This window comes from Atractosteus spatula, chromosome 14, assembly GCF_055471065.1.
Source record: "Atractosteus spatula isolate fAtrSpa1 chromosome 14, fAtrSpa1.hap1, whole genome shotgun sequence".
Classification (NCBI taxonomy): domain Eukaryota; kingdom Metazoa; phylum Chordata; class Actinopteri; order Semionotiformes; family Lepisosteidae; genus Atractosteus; species Atractosteus spatula.
The window spans coordinates 17490302-17511397 of record NC_142719.1 but is presented as its reverse complement, the minus strand read 5'-3'; the positions used below and the strand labels follow the sequence as shown (position 1 = coordinate 17511397).

The window sequence follows — 21096 nt, the reverse complement described above, 5'->3', positions numbered from 1 at the left end:
TAAGTGCTTTATAAGTGTAAGGATATTGTTTCAAGAAAAGATGATGTTTGTTTGAAAAGTTTGTTTTTATTGTATTTTGGTTTCAGACTGTTACTTGCCTAAAAATGTGTATAGAACAAATTACTAACTTCCACATAATAATATTCACATTACTTTGAATGTAATTTTACTGAATCCAATATTTACATATTTTTAAAGAACAGTTCATGTAGTTTTCTCGTACGCTAGACCACAAAGAACTACAAATCCCATGACGCACCACATAAATACGATAACACTTATTAACATTTTATACTTTTATGAGGAATAATCTAATCTCTTAAGAACAATAACATTAGTCTGAGTAGTTCTTTTTACGTTTCACATTAAAAAAAATTGTTTATTTTTATTTACTACAGCGTCAGGAGTTCAAAAGGTGAAAGGTCGAACGTTAGTTTCACGCGCGCTAAGCAAAGCTGCAGAACTGCAGGAGTTGTAGGTTAAAAATCTGTAAGTAGCACTAGTTTCGCTGTATACTTGTAATCATTTATGTATTCCTAAAAGAGAGATGAAAAGAGTTTTAATACTCACTTGTTTACGAGAAGTAGTTTCTGTAAAACCATTTGAGACATTTTAAAGAAACTTAAAATTCCCCTGTTGTGATACATTGAAAACTCCCATCTTTTGAACATGCATTGTAAAAATGTGATCAACTGTGAAGTACGATAAATACCTAAAACACTTTTGCTTTATAATTGGTAAAACGGATTTTGATAAACCATCGTGGGGGAATTATTCATTTACTTTCCGTGCCCGAACAAATAAACGAGCGTATGTTTCAACCGTATTAAGGCTTACCCATAGTAAAATTGATACTTTTTAGTGGTCGCGATCTTATAGTCGAAAAAGGAAAAAAAAGCTTTCTCTCCGTTCGCGACTGCCATTTTAAAGCAGACTTCCCGAGAAGAAAAGATTACCCTAAAAGATGAGTTAGGGTTTTTTTTTGTGCAGCATAAGGTTTAAAACCGTGTCTAGGAGAAGCCAGTCCCTTTAAAAACGCAGTCTGCTTTAACACAAACTGCAGCAGCTTCCGGCTGACACCGCTTCACGAATAGCTTGTTCGAAACACGATCAGTTTTGGAATATGAGCGGGCGTGCAATATTTTCAACTGTCAGTTTGCTTTATTTTTCAGCATTTTACAGTCTTGCCGAGTGTGGATGCTTGTGACGACTCTTAATCCTGAGCCCGCAGTTGAAGAAGATGGACCTCGGCAAATTCGAGGAAGATAACTCCCAAAGCTGCCGGCTGTCGTCGGCTGTTCCAGAGGTGTGCAAGACCCAGGACTGCTGTCTGGGGATCGACGAGGCCGGGCGGGGCCCCGTGCTCGGTGAGAAATCACAAACCTGCCACCCCCCTTGGAAAACTCGCAGGGTCTGTCTTTGCTGTCGCTGAGCTCTGGATAATTTTATTGATCCTCTGACTTTGGATGAGGAGCCACAGTGACTTCTAATAATAATATTTTTATAGCTATTGAGCTTAAGCTTAGATAGCTCCTTGCTGGACCCTCCACTCAAAGGGCTTTACAGGTAAAGGGGACTCCCCTCCACCACCACCAGTGTGGTGAGAATAGAAAACCAGAGAATACAAAGAAATAAACGTGCCTAAGATGAAGTTGAAATGGAAACCAGAAAGCATGGCCGCCCAGAAGAAAGAGAGTCTGAAACTCTGACATTGAAACCTGCAGGACTGTCACGTAGCAGGTCCTGGGCTGCAGATTCTAGTAAGGCAACTTCACGCATGGTGCCGATTCAGAACGTCACCGCACAGATACAGCACGTTCTGTGTTGGCATTCTCCCCTCCTGTCTGCAGGACAGAGCAGACCTGTCGCTTTGCTTTGACTCTGACTCTTTTCCTGCTGAGTGGTGTATAATGCCTCTCTGTGGGAATGTGTCCCATGATGGCCTGTGGCGTGTGGGCTCTTGTTCCTGTTCAAGGACAGAGGGGTTTCCTGAGGCTTGTCTTCTGGTGGGTCCCATTGAAGAGTTTGGCTCGGTTAGGTTTCCAACTCCCAGAAGGCTTTGATCCTTGCTTAGCCGTTGAAGATGGTGAGGTGGACTGCCCACGCGAGTGGGCTGTCGTTGTTTTACTTCAATTCCAGTTGAATTTACTTTGTGCTGTGAGGGCGGCTGTCTGTGTTTTAAAAACACAGCTCTGTTCTGTCTACTAAAGAGTCTTTTTTATATATACTCCTCCTAGGCCCTATGGTTTATGGAATCTGCTATTGCCCCATCTCAAAGAAAACCGACCTTCAGGATTTGAAAGTTGCAGGTAATGGTCGGGCCGGACTGCGTTTCCTTCAGGCCTGTTTTTGCTTGTCCGTCCCCGTGACTCCTCCCCCGCTTCATTTTCAGATTCCAAGACCCTGTCGGAGGCGGAGCGGGAGAATCTGTTCGGCCAGCTGGAGGAGGCCAACGGCTACGTGGGCTGGGCCCTGCACATCCTCTCCCCCAACACCATCTCCACGGGCATGCTGCAGAGGTACGACGCCTCCCTGCACCCCCTGCCGGCCACCGCTCTGCGCAGGCTGGGCGAGGGCGCGAGCGCGTGCCAGGACCCTGGTTTGGGCCAGGGCTGGCGTTGTGCATGGCCTGATGCAGACGCTGCAGGGGGGGGCAGACGTTGAGTCCGCGGGAGGCAGGATTGTGGGAAAGCTGAGGCCAGCGAGTTCGGAGGTGTTTTTTGTTTTAATTGTGTCCGGGCAATGAACTGCGGACACGGACGGGCACCAAAAGAATATTAGTGTACACGCATGGAGAGTCTAGTGTCTACCCTGTTTACCTCATTGTTTGTTAAATTGCACCGATCAATTCGCGCACCGTAGCGTGCTGTAGCTCACAGTGTGAATTGGATGCTGAAGCAGGTGATGGATTTACTGTCTGCTCTCCTACAGGGCGAAATACAATCTGAATGCCCTTTCCCACGACGCAGCGATAGGGCTGGTGCAGTATGCGCTGGACTGTGGCGTGCAGGTCAAAGAGGTATGGTGCATCTTCTGTATTTTCTGTGCAGTTCAAAAACTGAGTCTGAGCTTTGCTTCCTAGCCCAAGTTTTCAAAAATTAAACAAAAGATCTTTTTTTTCCCCCCATTGCCCTCTTTCCTCCTCTGCTCCTGCCTCTCTCTCTCTCTCCACCCGACTGTGTGCAGCTGTTTGTTGACACAGTGGGCCCAGCTGAGAAGTATCAGGAGAAGCTGTCCCAGCGCTTCCCAGGCATAGTGGTCACGGTCCGGCCCAAAGCTGATTCCCTCTTCCCCATCGTCAGCGCCGCCAGTATCTGTGCCAAGGTGAGCCTGTTTCCTACACATCGGCCTTGGCACTGGGCACTGCCCTGGGGGGAGAAATAACTTCAAGGCTGCCCTTACACTGTCTCGGACTCTTTAATTTCAGCCAGCACTTAGGTGGATATGTCTGGTACCTTCCCTGCATTCCATAACTAAACCCTGGTCTTTAACCTATGTGACCGACTGCTGAAGTCTAGCTCTAGTATACAGTATCCTGCTCTCGTCTCATTTTTTTAAATCTCTGTGAAAAGCGTACACAGCTGTATAGATGCAGTATTCATAGTCTCACAGTTAATTTTACATTGCAAAAGTATAACTAAGGGACAGTGCTTGCAATTCTCAAGTGTGACCTGCAGGTAGCAGTGTGGTTCTTTTTTTAACAAGGCAGTGAGAGAAATATATCCAGAGCTGAGTTTCTTTCTCCTAGAGATGAGTGTGACCTCAGTGCACTTTGGTTAGGAGGATCACTGTATTAGATGAGTGACATGTTGGGCCATAGTTTGAGAACCGTTGTCTTTATAATCACTTAGCTCATATCCGAACTGCTGTCTTATGCTGCTGCAGCTCTTTTGTTTACATGCTGGTCTCCCTTCCAGTGTTTCTATAAATGCTGTCGATGTCTTGTTGTCACACAGGTTTCCAGGGACCGTGTGGTGAAGTCCTGGAAGTTTGTGGAAGATCTTGGAGAAGTAGACACAGACTACGGGTCGGGGTACCCCAACGGTGAGTCTGCAGGGACTGTGATCTCACCTGTAGAGCCTGCACTGTGTAATCCAAATACAGAACCTGGAGCTATACGTGATTTTCATGCACATGTGAATTTTTAATGTTGTGATATTGAGTACGCTGTTCATAAATTATGGAATGTATCCAACTACAATACTGCAGGATCATATTTCCATGTAATGGAGGGCAGCCTTTAACTGCACCACCTCACACTGCGTTCATGTATTCAAGTTTTTTTTCATGAAGTTTGAAAATGTCCTGCATGAGTAATATGCACGATTTATTTTATTTTGCCAGTATTTTGGGCATGGCAATATATGCTTTCAAGAGCCACAAGTTGCTTGCCTTTGTGTTAGTCTTGATGGCTTTTTTTTTTTTCCACTGGTGTGAGGCAACTGTAGCAGCTCTGCCTCTGATGGTCAGCTACATGGTGCCTATTCTCTGTGCTGTAGGCAAAAGTCCTTTCTGGTTTCTCCTCCGTTAAAGGGGAACTGCAACGCTTTTTGTATTTCGGGGTTAGATAGAATCAAAATTGCCAAGTGCATTTCAGACCGCAATGAAAATAAAATGTATACAGTAACGTGTAAAACCTACACTTTACTGTATACATCACAAAATGGATCGTTTCCAGGTATGAGCAGTGACATATTGCCGTCGCTGTCTGCAATTCAGAACCAGGCAACAAAACTTTTGGTGATATGAAGTGGCTCTATTACACTGTAAACAAGCAGGCTTGTGAATCCATCTTTTTTAGTCTAATAGAAATATTGCTCTTGCCTTCAAGATGGTTCTGCTGACATACTACTCATACTACTCGTTAACTCGGCATGCAGATCACGTCATAACATTTCGGCAGTGAAATGTCTGCTGCACAACCTGTACTTATTCTCTTGTATATCGCATTACATTAGTGATTACAGTGACTAGTGAGTCACTCAGCCCTTACTCCAAAGCAGGGAGGGTCGCTTGTCTTTCATTCTCGCAGACTCTCGACAACATGCCGTAGAAACTGCGCATTGATCAGGCTCTTGAGGTGAGCAGGAAGGCAGATCTTTATTGTATGCAAACGGGAGCACAGTACAGAATACAGTTCTGAATGTAGCTCACACTGAATACATCAGTTTCCCTTTTTGCACAGTGAGAGTAACACTAATTCAGTCATACAAGAGGAAGCCAAAACAATAACAGACATTCCAGCAGGAAAACATCTACAAGATATTTTCTTAGGCAGTTTTAGTTGTTTGCGTACCAAGAGAATATTTAGATTCACAACAGAATGTTTATTACCTATTATCTGGTCTGTTACCAGATAAGAATACTGAGCGATTGCCGCTGTCAGCCAACTCCTCTCCAAGGCTAAGGACAGTTATGAGAACAGAGCCCTTTCTCAGAGCACACAATTCTTAACCCTTTGGATTCCCTCAGTGCTACCCTGCAGTGCTTTGACAAAGTTCATGCCTTTGTGTTTAATCTGGAATCGGTCAAGTTTTGCGATACAGTCAATTTATTTTGTTACCGAGATTTAAAACCCAGTCGGAAGAAATGGGACGGCAGTTCCCCTTTAAAAATTAACAAGCTGTGATCTGAGAAACACTTTGAGTCTCCTTCTTCTGACAGACCCTAATTAACATTCATCGTTGAGCCTCAGACCGCCTGAGGATGACTGGTGAGCTGCTCAAGCTCTCTGCTTTGCATGGCAAACGCAGCACGTAGCCTCACTACAGTCTCTGGTCACCTCGGCGACTAATGTCTCTCTTTGTACACAGACCCCAAGACTAAAGCCTGGCTGGCCAAGTACCTGGACCCTGTGTTTGGGTACCCCCAGTTTGTGCGTTTCAGCTGGAGCACTGCGCAGACCATCATGGAGAGCAAGGCTGTGCCTGTGCACTGGTAAGTGGGCCTGCTTGTGCAGAGGGCCAGCTGGCTCAGCTTCTCCCCAGCACGTCCATTAGAGTGTCAGTGACAAGGGAGAGGAGGCCGTTCACGCAAGAAGGGGTTTTGCTGGAATCTCCAGAGATTCCGGAGTGTTGAGAAGTGAGCAGCTGTCCCTCAGTTATTCCTAAAGTTGGGAATGGCCAATCCCCTCTGTCCCGGTTAAGGGACTTATGTGTCGCCCTTAAATCGTCACTCTGCAAAGTACGAGGGGCGCGTGTGACAGTCAATTTAGAAAGTTCAGTGGTTCAGTTAAGTCGGGACTGAGCGTCTGTTGTCCTTGTGAAATCCAAGGGTTTGAGAATTCCTTTTGAAATGATCTCGTACGTTACTCAGCTGCTCAGACCAGCTGCTTCAGCGGGCCAGATGAAATGGTTCTAAGTGCTGGGAATGGACCATTTTAGGGGCGACCCATAACCACCTGCTGGACTGAGGATGGTCTTCACATATGACACGGAAGGACAACATGCTCTGTGAATTAGACAAAGCAGGGTCACAAGCAGAGCATTGAGAGGAATATGCAGTCGAAAGCCTTTAAGGGGTGGAAGATGTTTCATCTCTTTTACGTGCCATCTGTTTCTGACCATTGTCCGTTTGCTACAGTCCACCTCAGTCTGGCTTGTGCTTGTCTATTGTGTCTGTTTTTCTAAAGCAGTCTCTCTCCTGAGAGCCGAATGGGCCATTGAGCACAATTCGTGGTTGACCTTGAACCGTACTGGAGGAGGTAAAACTAAAGACTGGTCTCGGGTTGGCTTTTTGTGTCCGTATTGGAGAGGAAGGAAAACGGTCTTTCTCGCCCAGCGCTTGCCTAAATTTCCGAACGGTTTAGATACAGCTGGATGCCTCCTTCTTACTCCACAAGGGAAGGGAAGACGAGATCAGCAGGTTTTATGCAAATCTGTTTCTCCGTGCACTGATGTGGTTCATAAATCATTTAAAATTAAATGACTAAAACATTTTAGGACCACAGTTGCCCATTCCTGGCTTGACCAGACCAGTTAATAACGCAAGTGTTCCCAAACATTGCAAATTGATTTAAGGCCACCCGTTAAGCGTGTTGGATCCCGGCTCTCCAGGATGAGAGCTGTCTGCCATCGCTATACAGCAGTGGTTCTGAAGCCCAGTTCTGGGGGATCACTTCACCTGGTCTCATCGGGTCTCTGATCCAGCCAGGTCCTTAGAGGCTGACTGATTTCAGTTTGTTTTTTCAGATGCGTTTTTAAAATGCTCTTTCAGCTCTTAAAAAGCCGAATGAGATTTGTAATTGGTATAAATCCTATGCTAATGAGAGAGTGTTACAATTGCCCTCAGTCAAGCCTGCTATTTAAAATATGACCAACTGGACTCTTTTTGCCTTATGCCTATTGCTTGCTGGGATTCCACCACCCTGCACTGGATAAAGTGGTTTGAAAATAAATGGAGGGATTCAAGGTAAATGACAAACACTGCCTCACTGTGGGAGTGTCTGATACAGGGTCTTTCCCTCCTGTGGTCTGTTCATCAATTCATCTCCTATTAATCAGAGCCGTTTAGTCAGAAATGTGGAAGCACGTTCTTAATTAGTAAGTGGAGCAAAGACTGCATAACGTTCTGTGTGCTGAAGTTGCTGGAAATGAGGGCTAAGTGCAGAAAAAAAGTCAGCAGCTGGCCAATTAGTGCCCGTGATTGAGTGCCTGGTTGGAACGCAGACGAGTAGAGACAGCAGGTCCTCAAGAGCACATCCGCTGTGCAGCCTCAGCCCAAGGCGTGTGTGTGCGCTTGGCAGTGAGGGAGCCGCTGCAGGGAGACAGCGGCCCTCTTCAGTTCCCACAGAAGGTCGGTGATTGCGGACAGAGCATGGGCAACAAGCAGAAAAGAACGGGGGCAAAATGGGCCATGTTGCCCCTGGTACTTGCCCACAGATAAAGGAGGCGCCTCCAGCCCTAGGGTCCTGTAGTTACCCTTCCAGCTGAGCTCCCAATAAACTGGCTTTACTTTATTAGCCCAGATTGATCTCCCAGTGTCTTTCCCCCCCGAGCTCGATGATCGTGAGAAATAAATCTCGGAGGTCTGGGGTTCTCCTGGAGCTCTGAGGCTGCTGGGAATGAGGGCAGCCTGAGAGCGGGCGGGGGGGCAGGGTTGCCAAAAGAAGAGGGGCTGGAAAGTCGCCAGCGGGTAAGTCCTGGCGCTGGCGGGCGAGATGGAGAATGCGCTACTTTCCCCACCCGCCCGCTCTCATCGCCGTCTCCTCCGAGCAGGGACGACGATGAGCAGGACGGGGAGAAGGCGGCGGCCAAGCAGAACTGCGCCTCCATGCTGTCCTACTTCAGCCGCAAGAAGCCGGAGAGCGCCGGGAGAGAGCCGCACCGCTACTTCGCCGAGCGGAGACTGGAGACGGTGGAGAACCTGTGAGCGCCCCCCCCCCCCCCCCCTCCCCCCCCTTCCACGACGACCCCGCAGGCAAGCAGGTCAGGAGGGGGCGTCAGCTTGCACTGGGGGTGCAGGGCACAGCCGGACCCCCGGTGCTAACTGCAGTAACGATCTGCATCGCTACCGGAACAACAACCTCGGGCTTCCGTTTCCAGAAGGTGTGATGGAAACCTGAAGCCTTCTCTCCACAGAGCTGTTGAGCTGGGGCTGGTGGCGCTCGGGGATGATTTCGTTTGAGCCAGAGGGGAGAGTTTCTGAGACCATGTTGCCGCTGGAGCACCAAGAGAGAAGGAGGAGAGCGCGTACTCATCTGGGGGACGGCAGAACCCTCAACCTCCTAGCTGTGCGCAGAGGAAATCAAGCTTTCGCAAAAGCGTGTATTTTGTTTCAGTTAGTTTTTCCGCTGTGCCAGTGCCTGGACTAGCAATCAACACCCGTGTGACGAGATGTTGTCTTGTGACTGTTTCTCATTATGGAAGAAGGGCACATCTGCAACAAACATGGCTGCTTGTGATGGAGAGAGGCCAGTTGTCCATCCGCCCTCAAATAAAATCTGTTCAATTTCCAGGTTAAATTCAACGGCGGTAGCTTTGTGGCGGGATGCAGACTTGGAACTTGTTGATGGAATTCCGTTACCCTGGTAACCTTGTGCTGCAGTAGCTACATTAGTTACGCTGCCATGGCAACATAGTAATGTTTCCTTATGAAGAACTCCAGGTTACGTTACCAGTCCTGAAATCTGAAAGGACTGCAGGAGCAGCAGCACATAGACAGCAAGAGAGGCGCTTGAGAAAGGTTGTAAATGCGAGGACAAAACATGCTGTTTCTGGAAAGAACATGGCTGGGTAACTTGTTCCACACTCCCACAACTCTTTGTGTAAAGCAGTATCTGTAGCATCCATGGGTGTCTTTATTAATCTCTTTCAAATTAAACCTTCCAGCCCTACTCAAGGCTGCGTGTTTGTTCTGTTATGTGCTTTCTGGAGCGCTGTTTGTAACTGTGTGTCATGTGTTGTTCTTTTAGGAAAATGCCTTGGGTAATAAAGTGCATCTTTTTGTTACACTTTAAAAAAAAAACAATGTTTGCTTTGTCTGTGAAGTTGTGTTCACGAGGGAGGAGGCTGGCTTCACCGTGTTTCTTTGACGGCTCTCGGTCACTTTGCGCAGGTTACTCAATTTCAATTTTTAAACTTTCTTTCCAGTTTTAAAATTTTGCAAAGGATTTGTAACCATGTGCCAATGTCTCTGGGATTGTTGCCTGAAGCTGGAAGTGTAATCGGACCTCTGCCCAGCATGGGAGTGTTTATTAGTCGCCACTCCAACCTGGGTCTGCAGCATGCAGTGAGCGGTTAGTAAGCGCTCTTCGGGAGGAGGATACTGACGTTGCAAAGCTGGGAACTTTGGAAACTTGGGAAAGTGTAAAAAGGGGTAAAAGTCTAAACAAGCAAGCAGATCAGTTAAAGGCATCAGTCAGCCTTGATTAAGATCAGGAAAGAAAGCCCAATCTGCTGAGTTCATTGGGACAATTTTGATCGTTAAAAGGGTAAAAAACAACCTTGTTGATATAAATATTTTTATTAAAATTCCAGTGGATTATTATGGAATGTTTTTCAAAAGTGTGGCACCCAAGTCACAAATCCCAAGGATATGCCTGATCCAAGATGTAGCACATCCTCCTGAAGAAGGATGTTATAATAAAATGGGTCAGACACAGTGAGGAAAAGAAGATTAAAAGAAACGATTAAAATCCAACCTTTATTCAGCATTTGGGAGAGAAGAGAAACAGCACTAGTACACTTTGAAGTGAAGGTGGAGTGTGCATTCACATCGCAGTCAACACATTCGGATCTTACACACCTGTCCGTGCTCTTCCATAATTTTATAAAACCCTGTGTCCTGCAAGTTCCTCATTAATTAGAGGGTTTTTGCTGTAAAGCTTCTGCTTCTCACCTGCAGATCCTCATCTGAACTGAGGTTTGTTTCGCAAAGTCTGCAACAAAAGTATAATTTTTTTTTTAATGCAGAGGTCTGAATATTTTTTTTGTGTAGTCTTAAAGAAAAACAGCGATACGTGTGCTTTTCAGGGTAAGTTAGGTTTATGGACTAAACAGACTAGAAAGTCAAAGTTAGCTTATTTAACAGAATTCAGTTATGTCCACTGTAATACTTAAATAACCTCCTGCAGAAAATACCAATACTCAGCAGCTGTCCACAGACAGTGGCAGGATAAACACACAAAAAATCATTATGTACATTTTTTGTCAACTACTATGATAAGAGATGCAGTTTTATTAAAGACTTTGCATCAAAGTGTGTATTTTGTGCCATATTGCAGGAATCATTTCTGATCTCTGTTTTTCCTTAAAGGTAAAGGGATATGTTATTTAACAGGAAAGAACAGATCAGGCCAAAAGCAGTTTTTTTTTCTTGGAGTTAGCACTGGCAATGCCATCTCTACAATGTATGATCGATGCCCCTGGAGTGTAAATATTTGAAACCTATCCTGCAAGATCCAACTAGGAACCTTTGGACTTGGGGTACACTATTTCCTATGAAAAAATACATTTTCTGGGTTTTCCCAGCTTCGTTTAACTGCGGTAATACAGATCAAACAAATAAGTTTGCAAAGAGCTCTGGGGCTGGACTAGTCCAGCCTGTGGCTCCTTTCCATTGTGCTGCACAGTTTGGCTGTAAACACCTGATCTATTTCCTGGATTGATTGCAGGATCAGCAACAGTCAAAGGCGTGGGTTGGACAAGCCACGTGGGGGCGGAGTAGCTCCACACTGGATGAATTAGGGGCCCCAAAACTAGTCTCGTCGTATTTCTTCTGAAGCCAAGGGATGTGATGGGGAGGCAGAAGACCTGTATCTGTGGGTGCCTCCCTCCCCGGAAGGAGACACCCTAGAAGCCACTGCCACTACCCTCCACGTCCTCCACAAAGAGAGACCTCTTGCGCAGGGCGTTGCGGTGGTTGTTGCTCTTCCGGGCCTGCGGGGGCAGTGTGGGGAGGCGGGGGCAGGGGGCAGGGGGCAGGCCTGTCTTGGTGGTGTCCAGCTCGTCGGGGTTCCCCTCCTGGGCGCGGAGAGCCTCCATCACCCAGCGGTCGGAGGGGCCAAGAGTCAGGCAGCCACAGGAACTCTGGTCCCCCTGCCCAGCATCGTCCACCGCGACAAAGGAGTCCCCCCACAGGCTGTCACAGAGGTCCTTGCTGTCCGTGTACATCTGGGAGAGACAGATCAGAGCCACAGGGCGTGAGCAAGCTCATCCAGCTCTGGTCCTGGAGAGCCAAGAACGTAGTAGAGTTGGCAAACGAGAGGAGGCCATACACCCCATCTACCCCAATAAACCTCACTCATTAATAAACTAATCCTTATGCTTACATAGCGCTTTTCTGGACACCCCACTCAAGGCGCTTTACAGGTAATGGGGACTCCCCTCCATTACCGCCAATGTGCAGCCCCACCTGGATGATGCGACGGGAGCCACAGGTGAACAGGTCCCCTCATAGGCTAAAAGCTAAACCTCTCTGTCTCTGAATCGTTCAACTGTTTGAACGGGACATTCCTCTGTGCCCAAGAATGTACCAACAGTCGTTATCAGTAGTCCTGCAGTTTTTACAGGCAGCCTCAGTCAAAAAGCAGACGTCCGGTAAGCATGTTCGCTTTTACTAATGAAGCGACTAATTGATCCAATTGCGAAGCTCAGCTGGAACCAAAACGAAAAGAATCTGGCATATCAGGATCAGGGGTGGATGCCCCTTTTCTAGTCAATGGGAGCTTCCCATTTCTATACCAGAGCTACTTCATTGCATTACTGCACTGCAGCTAGCCCTTAATGGTTATATTGATCCTGCTCATCAGCAGTTAAAGAGGGCCCTTTTGTCACATTAAAACGTTGCCCCTCTTTTGTTGGAGCTTTCTTGGGGAGCCCAACCCAGATGGCACTGCCAGATTGGGAGCTGCTGTTTTCTGCGAGCGATCATGAGTCATTAACGCGCAGCGGCACTGCGCCACTCCGCCATAATCTTCTCTTTATCCCCGAGAGGAGCTCAAAGGAGAGGAGAGGATGAGTCGCCGGAGACGCTCGGCCCAGACACAGGGGGCACCTGGCTGACGCGATAATCAGGAAGACGCCGTCACTCAGCCAGGGGAGTTAATCATCTGGAAGGTCGACTTAATCATGCTGCTTTAACGAGAGAACGATGGCAAGAGGCTGGATAATTGCCTCTCGCAAACAGGTGGCGTGACAGGCGGAGCGTATAAGAGGCAGCGCTGAGGATGACTCGTCAGCTGCAGACGAATTCCACCGTCATGAAGCCTGAATTCATTAATATAACAGTGACAAAGACATACACGGCCAAAGTCAGGCCAGTTGGTGTGTTTCGGAGTGTGCGCGGCTCCCCTCTCTAGCAGCGCTGATCTGGAGAACCCGGGGGCAGGCAGGCCACGCGCAGGACCGGGGAGTGATCTGTGTCTGGGGCGCTGGGCCCAGTCTCTAGGCAAGTGTCTGTGCGATTACAGCGCCGGCTCCTGATGAGCTGAGAAGGGCTTTGCGCTTCACGGCTGACAGGCACTCGCTCCTCAGACAGTCTATCCCCTCTGAGAGGGGGCGCAAGGCTGTTGTTTTGCAGAGGAACTCTTTGGCCCTTGGTTTTCCTCTGCAAAGTTCAAACAGGTTATCCCCACCTCCATCCTACAACACAGCTGGTGTGACGGATCCTTGGTCAAGGAGGCAACCTCATTGGGGAACTGAGCTTGTGACTCTGACAATGGATAATTATCCCTAATATTTGCTCCACACTGCTGTACCTCTACTTACATACCACTTGGGTGTATCAGGGTAATTAGTGCACACAATTATTCTTGTGGTTGACTAGCTATTATATCAGTGACCCAGTATCTTAATGTGGATCTTTGTGTATATGTTATATGTGAATCCATGTATCACATGTGACCAGGAGGACGATTAATTGGTTAGTTGGCTTCTGGGAGAATTGGCCCTGGTGTGAGTGTGTGTCTGTGTCAATAAGTGCCCTCTGATAGACTGAACCATCCAGGGAGTACGGCGCCTGGTGCCTGCGTGGGCTCCCTCCATGACTCCTCTGGATAAGCAGATTAGACAACGGATGGATGGGTTCCCTCTCTCTGTGCTCTCTGGTCAGTGGTGCGGAACAGTTTGTGTGTGAGACTGAGCCTTTCCGCCCGCACACACGTACCTGCACTCTGTAGGACAGTGATGTGAGTCGACAGTGGCTGAGAGTGTGAGTTTGAGTGTGATCGCTGCTCTCGGCTGTACTGTGCCCTCTGACTGACTGCTGGCGGTGCCACCACTCCCAGATAACACAGTGCCAGCAGGTTTCCTGATCACTGCTTTTGTGGTCCTTCTGCATACTGTATGTTCCTCCTCCTGCTTCTTCAGCCCTCTGACGGGATGGAGTTTGGAAAGCAGAGGTTTGGAAGATCATGCCCAGCCCAACTGCTCTATTCATTTCCCAACTTCAAAAGAATAACCTGCTTAAAGAAGTCCTTCTCTGGACTTCAGTGCTGCAGGGCCTGGTTCTGCATTTTCCATTACAGACCACCAGCTCATCTAATGTGTTTCCTCCACAGCTGACAGTTTACCAATGACGGAATTTAAGACGCAATTGAAAGAGCTGTCAGATTGTCATACTGTCTGTGGAATGGTACTGACAAGAAGAGGGCATGTTACCTGCTGGAAGGGAATGCAGTTTCTAGTGCAGTTGTTTCCCTGGGGTCCCCATTCCCAGTCGCTCACCCAGTTGTGCGCGCAGATCAGGTCCTCTTTACAAGCTTCAAACCTGCCACAGAGGAAACAGGCCAATCTGATCACTTAATTGTCTAGGAAGCCTGGCAAATAGTGTGGAAGGCAAAAGTAAGTTGCAGCTGCTTAAAAATAGTATACTTGTGTTATATAACATGTCATAACTATGACTGCATTCAGGCTTGATTTCCTAATATTAAGTTCTGTGCCAATAATAAGTGAAGTACATGGATTTTATTAAGCATGATGCCTTAGGAGTGCTTCAGCTCCAGAAGTAAAGCTCTGAGGACACAGCAGCAGAAACTGATCCAACACGTTCTGACAGCTCAGCGTCTATAGGCCTCACAGCAGTCCCCAGTCCGGGAGCTTTTTCCCTGTCATTTAAACAGTGGTCTTTTAACCCTCTGTATTCTGGAGAACATATAAACATGTTACCGACCCTCCCTCCCTTCTAAGAACAGTCATCATCTAGGACGTGGCATGATCTCCATACAGTTTTCACAGCACTGGGGGATCCAGTCCAGGTCATAAAGAGGTGAGGTTCGTCTCCAGGTTTTCCTACCTGCTCAGCCCATTGTTGGGGCTTAAATGGGTTCACATTAACACCTCAAAAACCTGCAGACACGCCAGCACCCCAGGAGCAGGAAAGGTTCCCCCATTGTAAATTCTTGACATTTCCACAGATGGCTTTAGAACAGCCAGTTGTGATGGAACTAAATTGCTTAACCCATCAATCCACAAACTGGCGCTGCGTCTACATTGGCATTAATGACTGGGATTGGCAGGTTCAGAATGTGAATTGTGGAGTTAAGAACCAAAAAAACACCTGCTGAACATTCTAGTAATTGTTGGTGGATTTTCCTGCAATGCCAGCATTGAAGTTAAATTGTGGCCAATTGCATGGAGCATCTCAGTTAAAGGGTTTTGTGGTATAAAAGAAATTGAGTCTCCTAGTTCAAGAAAGGCATTTACTAATCAAGGGGCTTTGCACAGCCAGCCTTTACCCATGACAGAACTGCACTGACTGTGGTGACAGGGGTGGTCATCGCCTCACCAGTCCTGGCAGAAGCTGAGGCACAGGGGTACCCCCTGGATCGCAGAGGGCCGGTGTGGGTGAGCCCAGCGGGCCGCATCCGGAGAGCAGCGGTAAAAACAGGCCAGGCGCTTCAGAAAGCCCTCGCACCTGGGGGAAGAGAGGGACAGCAGGCTGAATCTGGGGTATGTCATCAAAATGTTTCCATCGCAAGTCTTCATTCCCACTGGTCTGCAGCAAGTTATGCAATCTTCCAAAGTAGTGTCAATTAAGTAATTAAGGAATCAATTAAGCAATTGAAGTCCCAGCTGGATCCCTGTCCTGCTTTGATATGGATTGGAAGGGCTTGCATTGCCTTACCCTGGCCTAATAAAATCCCTGGACTTTAAAAACAGAGTAAGTGTAGGGAAGAAGACCTGAGTCTTGGACAATACAGTGATTTTCCCAGAGGCTGTGACAAGCAGTGCACGACACTTTGTTTAATCTGAATCATGGGGAACATTAAACTCATAGTGGACAAACGCAGGAGTGGTAAAGGAGCTCTTAAAACCACAAGGATCATGGGCTCCAAAAACATTGATCTTGATAAGACCAGACTTTTTCGGAGTCTGAGGTGAGAGGCGCCGTTCTTTCATGTAAAATACAGTGAGAATTAAAAATGAGAAAACTGGGAATAGAAAATCAGACAACTGGAAAAGGTACGCGCCCACACATACATCCCATTGAGCCAGAGATACTGTGGAAACATCTGTAGACTCAAAAACTGAACTGGGATCTGTCTGGTGTGGAAATACCAGGAAATGGTGGTGTTTCTGCATTGTAGGTAATCTGAAGCTACTTGCAAATGCATGCTGTGATGCCTGATGTCTGTAATGGTTGGAAAAAAAAGTGTTGTAAGGCATATTTACGTCATGGTAAAATCCTGGCAATCTAAAGGCTGTTAACAAAGGCTCTTGGCTCCCATTTCTGTGCAGTGGGAAGCAAAATGCTTCTTACTAATTGGAAATTGGAAATGTAGTGCCGTCCTCTGTATCCCATCATGCACCCTGTGCATGTGGGTTTTTTTGTAACACAGAGCAAATTGTTCTCCAAGTCCTGCTTAACTGCAGCGAAGCTTAAGAAAAGAAACACAACCAGTTAATCAGTGGTTGTGATGTTGGCGTGCACAGTGTCCAACAGCCCGGCTGTTGAAACAGCATGCTTCCTTAATTATGGATGTGTCTGGCGTGCATCAAGGACATCATGGAATGTTGCTCGGAGACTGTTTGCCAGCTCTCCGGGGGATGCCAAAGGGAAACAAAATATTCAAGCTCTTTCACAAGGGGCAAGCGGAACGGTACTGAGTGAAGCAGGAATAATGAAACCTGCAGCAGTCATAGACAACTAATTCATGCAACGGAGAAGAAGAGAGCTCTGCAAGGGTGGAGGGGGGGTGGAGAATTATACAGCAGTCCTGGTCCTCAGTCTAGAGCCACAATCTATATATCATATCATATATATTGATATGCCCTTTAGTCATCAGTTTGCAAAGTCTTGGAGCACATGGGTTTTGATCAGTGTAGCAAATTCTAGGTTCAATTCAATCAGAAATGGCCAGCTGTGGTCTTTGCCAGATACTGGGAGTTAGTACTCTCATTTCAGACAACCTCTAAGCCATTTCATTACCTGGTGGTCTGGAAGTCTAAGCTAATTCATGACCCGCTGAGGTGGTGAAGCTGAATTTGGTTTCAAGGTTAAGAGGTTGATTTTTTTTAGGGCGACTTGTATAAAGTGCTGGACTGTGGCTCTCCAGGACCAGGGATGCTGTCTGTGTACTCCTAACAATCTGTTTTGACCCTGGGACACAATGACTGGGCTACAATGTGAATATTTTTCATTCCAGTAGCCTGATCCAATAAGTAATCCTCAGTCATCACTTCTTTTTATACCTAGGAGTGAAACAAAAAAGGACAAATCTTAGAAGCTGCCTACACACTCCTAACTAGGAGTAGTTCTCGTGCACTGTGTGCCAGTCAACGCAGATGAGTGTCATAAGGGAAACTGGCTCAGGCACTGGCATGCTGTGCGGACTGCAGACAGAAGGCTGTGCTTACACGGGGCTGAGGGCTCCACACCTATCCCAGGACACGCCGTCCACCTGGGAGATGGGCGAGCCAGCCAGCTCCTGGGTGTCCTGCTCTAAGCAGCAGGCATCTGGCGAGAAGACAGAGAGAGAGAGAGAGAGACAGGAGCAGTGAAGAAAACACGCACAGTCTGGCCTCCAGCCACGAGATGCAGCCCTCTCCAGGCGTTCTGCTGAGATGGATGGTGTCACCACAGGCCAAGAGGGCTCCTCCTCTGGCTGATGAGGAAAGTGAAGAGCAATGCAGCACGCAGGGAGAAAGTCGCTGGACAGGGGCTAGATGATCTGGTTGCAGGGCAGGGTTACTCAAGCTGTGGCCCTCCCGGTCTGCTCCATTACAGACTTTTGCAACTGAACCTTTAATGATTCAGACAGGAATTTGCAGGATCAATATAGCAATTAAGGAACAGGCTGCATCAAAGCCCTGCAGTGGAGTGGACTTGAGATACAGGAGATACAGCGGCGAGAACCCCTTATAGACAGGCTTGGGTATGAGGTATAGGGATTTAGGGAGATGGTGTAAGAGAGGAACTGTGGAGAGATACAGTATTGGGTTTGGAGTGGTCAGGGAGTGTCAGTGCCTTTAGGATGTATTTTAAGTTGTGAATGTCAAGACTGGAGGATTTTAACAGTATGGGAGTGAGATTATCAGAGCACTGGGGACTGTGGTCTTAACTGGAGTGAATCAGTGTGCTGGACACTCTTTTAGGACAGCGGTAGTCAACTCACTGTCTGAGTAGAGGGTGCACTCTCGGAGAAACGGCTCTGGGCTCGGCTCGGCTCTGTGTTTCCCTCCTTGGAGACACGCCCCGTCGTGGCACCACGCCCAGCCAATCAGCCCCGCCGACAGCCACGCAGCGACCAATGGCTGCCACGCGTTGGCACGCATCTTTCAGTGTGCGTCAACCTGCGAGACAGAAAGAGTACCTTGGACAGCGACCGGGTTACACTCGAAACGACCGACTCCCGGCTCTCTCTCTTCCGTCCCCTTTACTTACTGCTTCAAATCGCAGTCTCACGCTACCAAAGGGTTTCGCAAACTTGCGTTCGTACACACCCTTGATTTCAAAGTTCTTATTTCGCAGTTTGCACACATTCTAACCCCCTATACAGTTTCTTGAAGAGGACTGAATCTAGAATTTGTCGTTGTTCTCGGTGTTTAACATGTCAGTCGACGAACGACGAAGTTAGCAGTGAAGGTACATTTGCAAATAACATATTGCTTTACTGTTTAAAATCCAGTTTGGTAACCAACTGATCGCCCTAGCTTGATGTAAACCTGCCCCTCTGACTAGAAAGATGAATTTGCGATTGGACAGGTCAGTCGAGAGAACATTTTAGTCATACCACGTGCGTTCGCACGACATTTATTTTTTATTTGTTGTCAATTGCACATGTGTAGTTTCGTGACATTCTGTTCGACGTGTTTCGTAGCCGCTGAGCTTCATATAGTAAAACATACAGGTGAGTTCTCCAGCGCTACTCTCCTCCGCAATACCCTGTACTACCCTAGGAAAGTACAAGACCGAGTCCCAGGTTCATTATCGTTTCGCGTTTACAGTGAAGTATCGGAGCCTCAAATCTTCAGTGGACTTGATATGCGCCGTGTGCTGAACATATAAGAATGCATAATGACTGTCGTGTGATGGAGATGTATTGAGAAAGGGGATTACAAATATTCAGGCAGCGATTAAGCGATTGTGTGTAAGTGCGCATTACAGAAAAGCGGTCAGCGACGACCTTAAAAATACTTATCAACTTGACTGCACTGTATGGGACGTGGGCAGAGAAAAACGATTCCAGTCCTTCGAAAACCAAACAGGAAAATCTTTTTTTCCGGTCTTCCCTAGAAATTACATTTACTCCTGGAGAAGTAATGGTCTCGTAATGCAGTGAACTGTTCAACCGATAGGCGCTTTAAAATAATACTAAGTGACCTCCTGTCCTTACAATTCACAGTCAGTGCTTGAATATTGGATCGGATATCCTAACCATTCGACAAATAACCGCTGGCTCACCTTAAGAAGGAGTTGAATACACGTCGCGTATTTCCCTCTAAAACATCATCTCATCTGCTCTTGAGACCAGCAGAAGCAGGTTAATCACCGTTTCTCTTGCCCTGGCATTTTAAATACATTCGTACCCAACAATATTACTCGATTAGCTTAAGACGCACCATCCGGTGGTTTCTTAAAAATCCACGAAACAGGAAATGAGCTCCTGCTTATCAAGTGAATAGATAAAATACCCATCCTTTGTTCATTCAATATGTTTACCAGCATAATAAGCCACAGCGAAGAGGCAATTATCTCGCCTTTGCTATCACTTCCACCAGTTCCGGGAGGAGGGTGAATGGTGTTTACAATAGAAGCAGTTTCACAAGAACAGAACAGAACAGAAGCTGTTTCCTGAGCGGTCAAACTGTGCTGTACAGTGCGAAAATAAAAGAGCCATCTCAGCCCAGGGTTGACAAGGAGAGCCCCGCGACGCAGGCGGAATGTGTCCTAGGTCAACCGGGCTACCCCGCCCCCTCTGTCTTACCTGGTGCGAGACAGGCGCGGAACTGCTTCCTTTCCTGCGCTGTGGCGTTGGTGAGCGAGGAGCAGGGCTAACTGATGGGTCTGTCTGAGTTTCCAGCTCTTCTCCGCGCTCCAGCTCTGCAGGATGATCTCTCCTCCCCTGAGGCGGGTTGTTCATTTATGTCTGATTTACGGAAGGGCGTCTCGACCTCCCCCCCCGCTCCTCAGCAACCTCCCCCAATCACCACCATCTCCGTCTCTCTCACGGCACACATTGGCTGTACACGCTGTACTGATCAACACAAACTCTCACCTCCTCCTCTGTTGTTTGTTCTCTTCTCCAGATGGATCATTTAAACGATTGGCTCGCAGCTAACGCACATGTAATGATGAACCACATCGGCCAGAGCCGGAGAGAGCGTGCACTGGGGGCTCTGACCGCCTTTGTTTTCCTGCATTTAATACCATCCGAACTCGAAGCGAGACCGTCCTGAAACCGCGCAGTTATTTCCCTGTCGTGGCTCAACTCGATACTTGAGTCAATCGTCAGTCGGGTTACAGTAACATACCTTATTCCGCCAAAGTCGTTCAGTCCCCAGTCAGTACGGTGACTACTCCTAGAGAGTAACATGTCGTGTAACTGAAGGCGAGCCGTTACTTAATTGGTTCTGTTCTTTACCCCTCTGCTCCTACTGCACTCAGTACCCCCATCTACTGTCTCCTCTCATGGTATATTCTCATCGTGCATATTTTGTGTATTTATTTTCATTTGCATTTTAAATGTAGTTATCGTTCTGTAAAGCGCTTTGAGAAGCCACCTTTAAAGGCTTTATATAAAATAAAGTTATTATTATTATTATTATTATTATTATTATTATTATTATTATTATTATTACACACGCGTCTGACAGCACTGTTAAAGGCAGGTACGGTATGCTTTCCTAACGGTAGTGGACGCCATCGTGGTGACCAGTTCGTGACGAGGGGAAGAAGCCAGTTCTTTTGTTTAGAAGAACATATCCGCGTTACAACTGCCACTTGCGCTGGTTAAGTCGTGTCTGAAGGATGTCAGGCTTTGCCCGATGAGAAAATAATATCTAAGAGGAGATTTCTGTTACACACTGCAAACCGAGGCAAGATTATGTGCTACTCCGTATAAATCAATGGTTTTCTATTTTTCACTACAAGTAAACACCTTACGCATTCAATTTACTTTGTGGGGGGCGGTTTGGTTGCGGTTTTTTTTATAAT

The 21096-nt window shown here is 47.2% G+C and overlaps 2 protein-coding genes across 2 annotated transcripts; one reads left to right on the top strand and one right to left on the bottom strand.

Annotated features, from left to right (window-relative positions):
- The first annotated feature begins 425 nt into the window (after positions 1–425).
- On the top strand, positions 426–10132 carry rnaseh2a (ribonuclease H2, subunit A). The gene is made up of 9 exons (XM_088931778.1): positions 426–489; positions 1173–1367; positions 2238–2309; positions 2393–2519; positions 2932–3019; positions 3187–3324; positions 3957–4044; positions 5814–5937; positions 8217–10132. Exons 2-9 carry the CDS (start codon positions 1241–1243, stop codon positions 8368–8370), a joined length of 918 nt encoding a protein of 305 aa, XP_088787904.1. The 5' UTR covers positions 426–489; positions 1173–1240; the 3' UTR covers positions 8371–10132.
- rtbdn (retbindin) lies at positions 10125–20031 on the bottom strand. The gene is made up of 6 exons (XM_088931779.1): positions 19868–20031; positions 18056–18233; positions 17298–17397; positions 15226–15354; positions 14100–14208; positions 10125–11612 (listed from the first exon to the last, which is right to left on the bottom strand). Exons 2-6 carry the CDS (start codon positions 18213–18215, stop codon positions 11292–11294), a joined length of 819 nt encoding a protein of 272 aa, XP_088787905.1. The 5' UTR covers positions 18216–18233; positions 19868–20031; the 3' UTR covers positions 10125–11291.
- Between the last annotated feature and the right edge of the window lie 1065 nt (positions 20032–21096).

Bases quoted from the DNA above. Each gene is read 5' to 3' on its own strand.
- rnaseh2a (XM_088931778.1), top strand. From the start codon at position 1,241: ATGGACCTCGGCAAATTCGAGGAAGATAACTCCCAAAGCTGCCGGCTG. The intron at 2,520-2,931 runs GTACGACGCCTC...GCTCTCCTACAG, and splicing joins TCCACGGGCATGCTGCAGAG to GGCGAAATACAATCTGAATG. The intron at 3,325-3,956 runs GTGAGCCTGTTT...GTTGTCACACAG, and splicing joins CCGCCAGTATCTGTGCCAAG to GTTTCCAGGGACCGTGTGGT.
- rtbdn (XM_088931779.1), bottom strand. From the start codon at position 18,215: ATGCGTGCCAACGCGTGGCAGCCATTGGTCGCTGCGTGGCTGTCGGCG. The intron at 17,398-18,055 runs GTGAGTTGACTA...TCTTCTCGCCAG, and splicing joins GTGCACCCTCTACTCAGACA to ATGCCTGCTGCTTAGAGCAG. The intron at 11,613-14,099 runs GTAACATGCCCT...TGTCTCTCCCAG, and splicing joins ACTGCATTCCCTTCCAGCAG to ATGTACACGGACAGCAAGGA.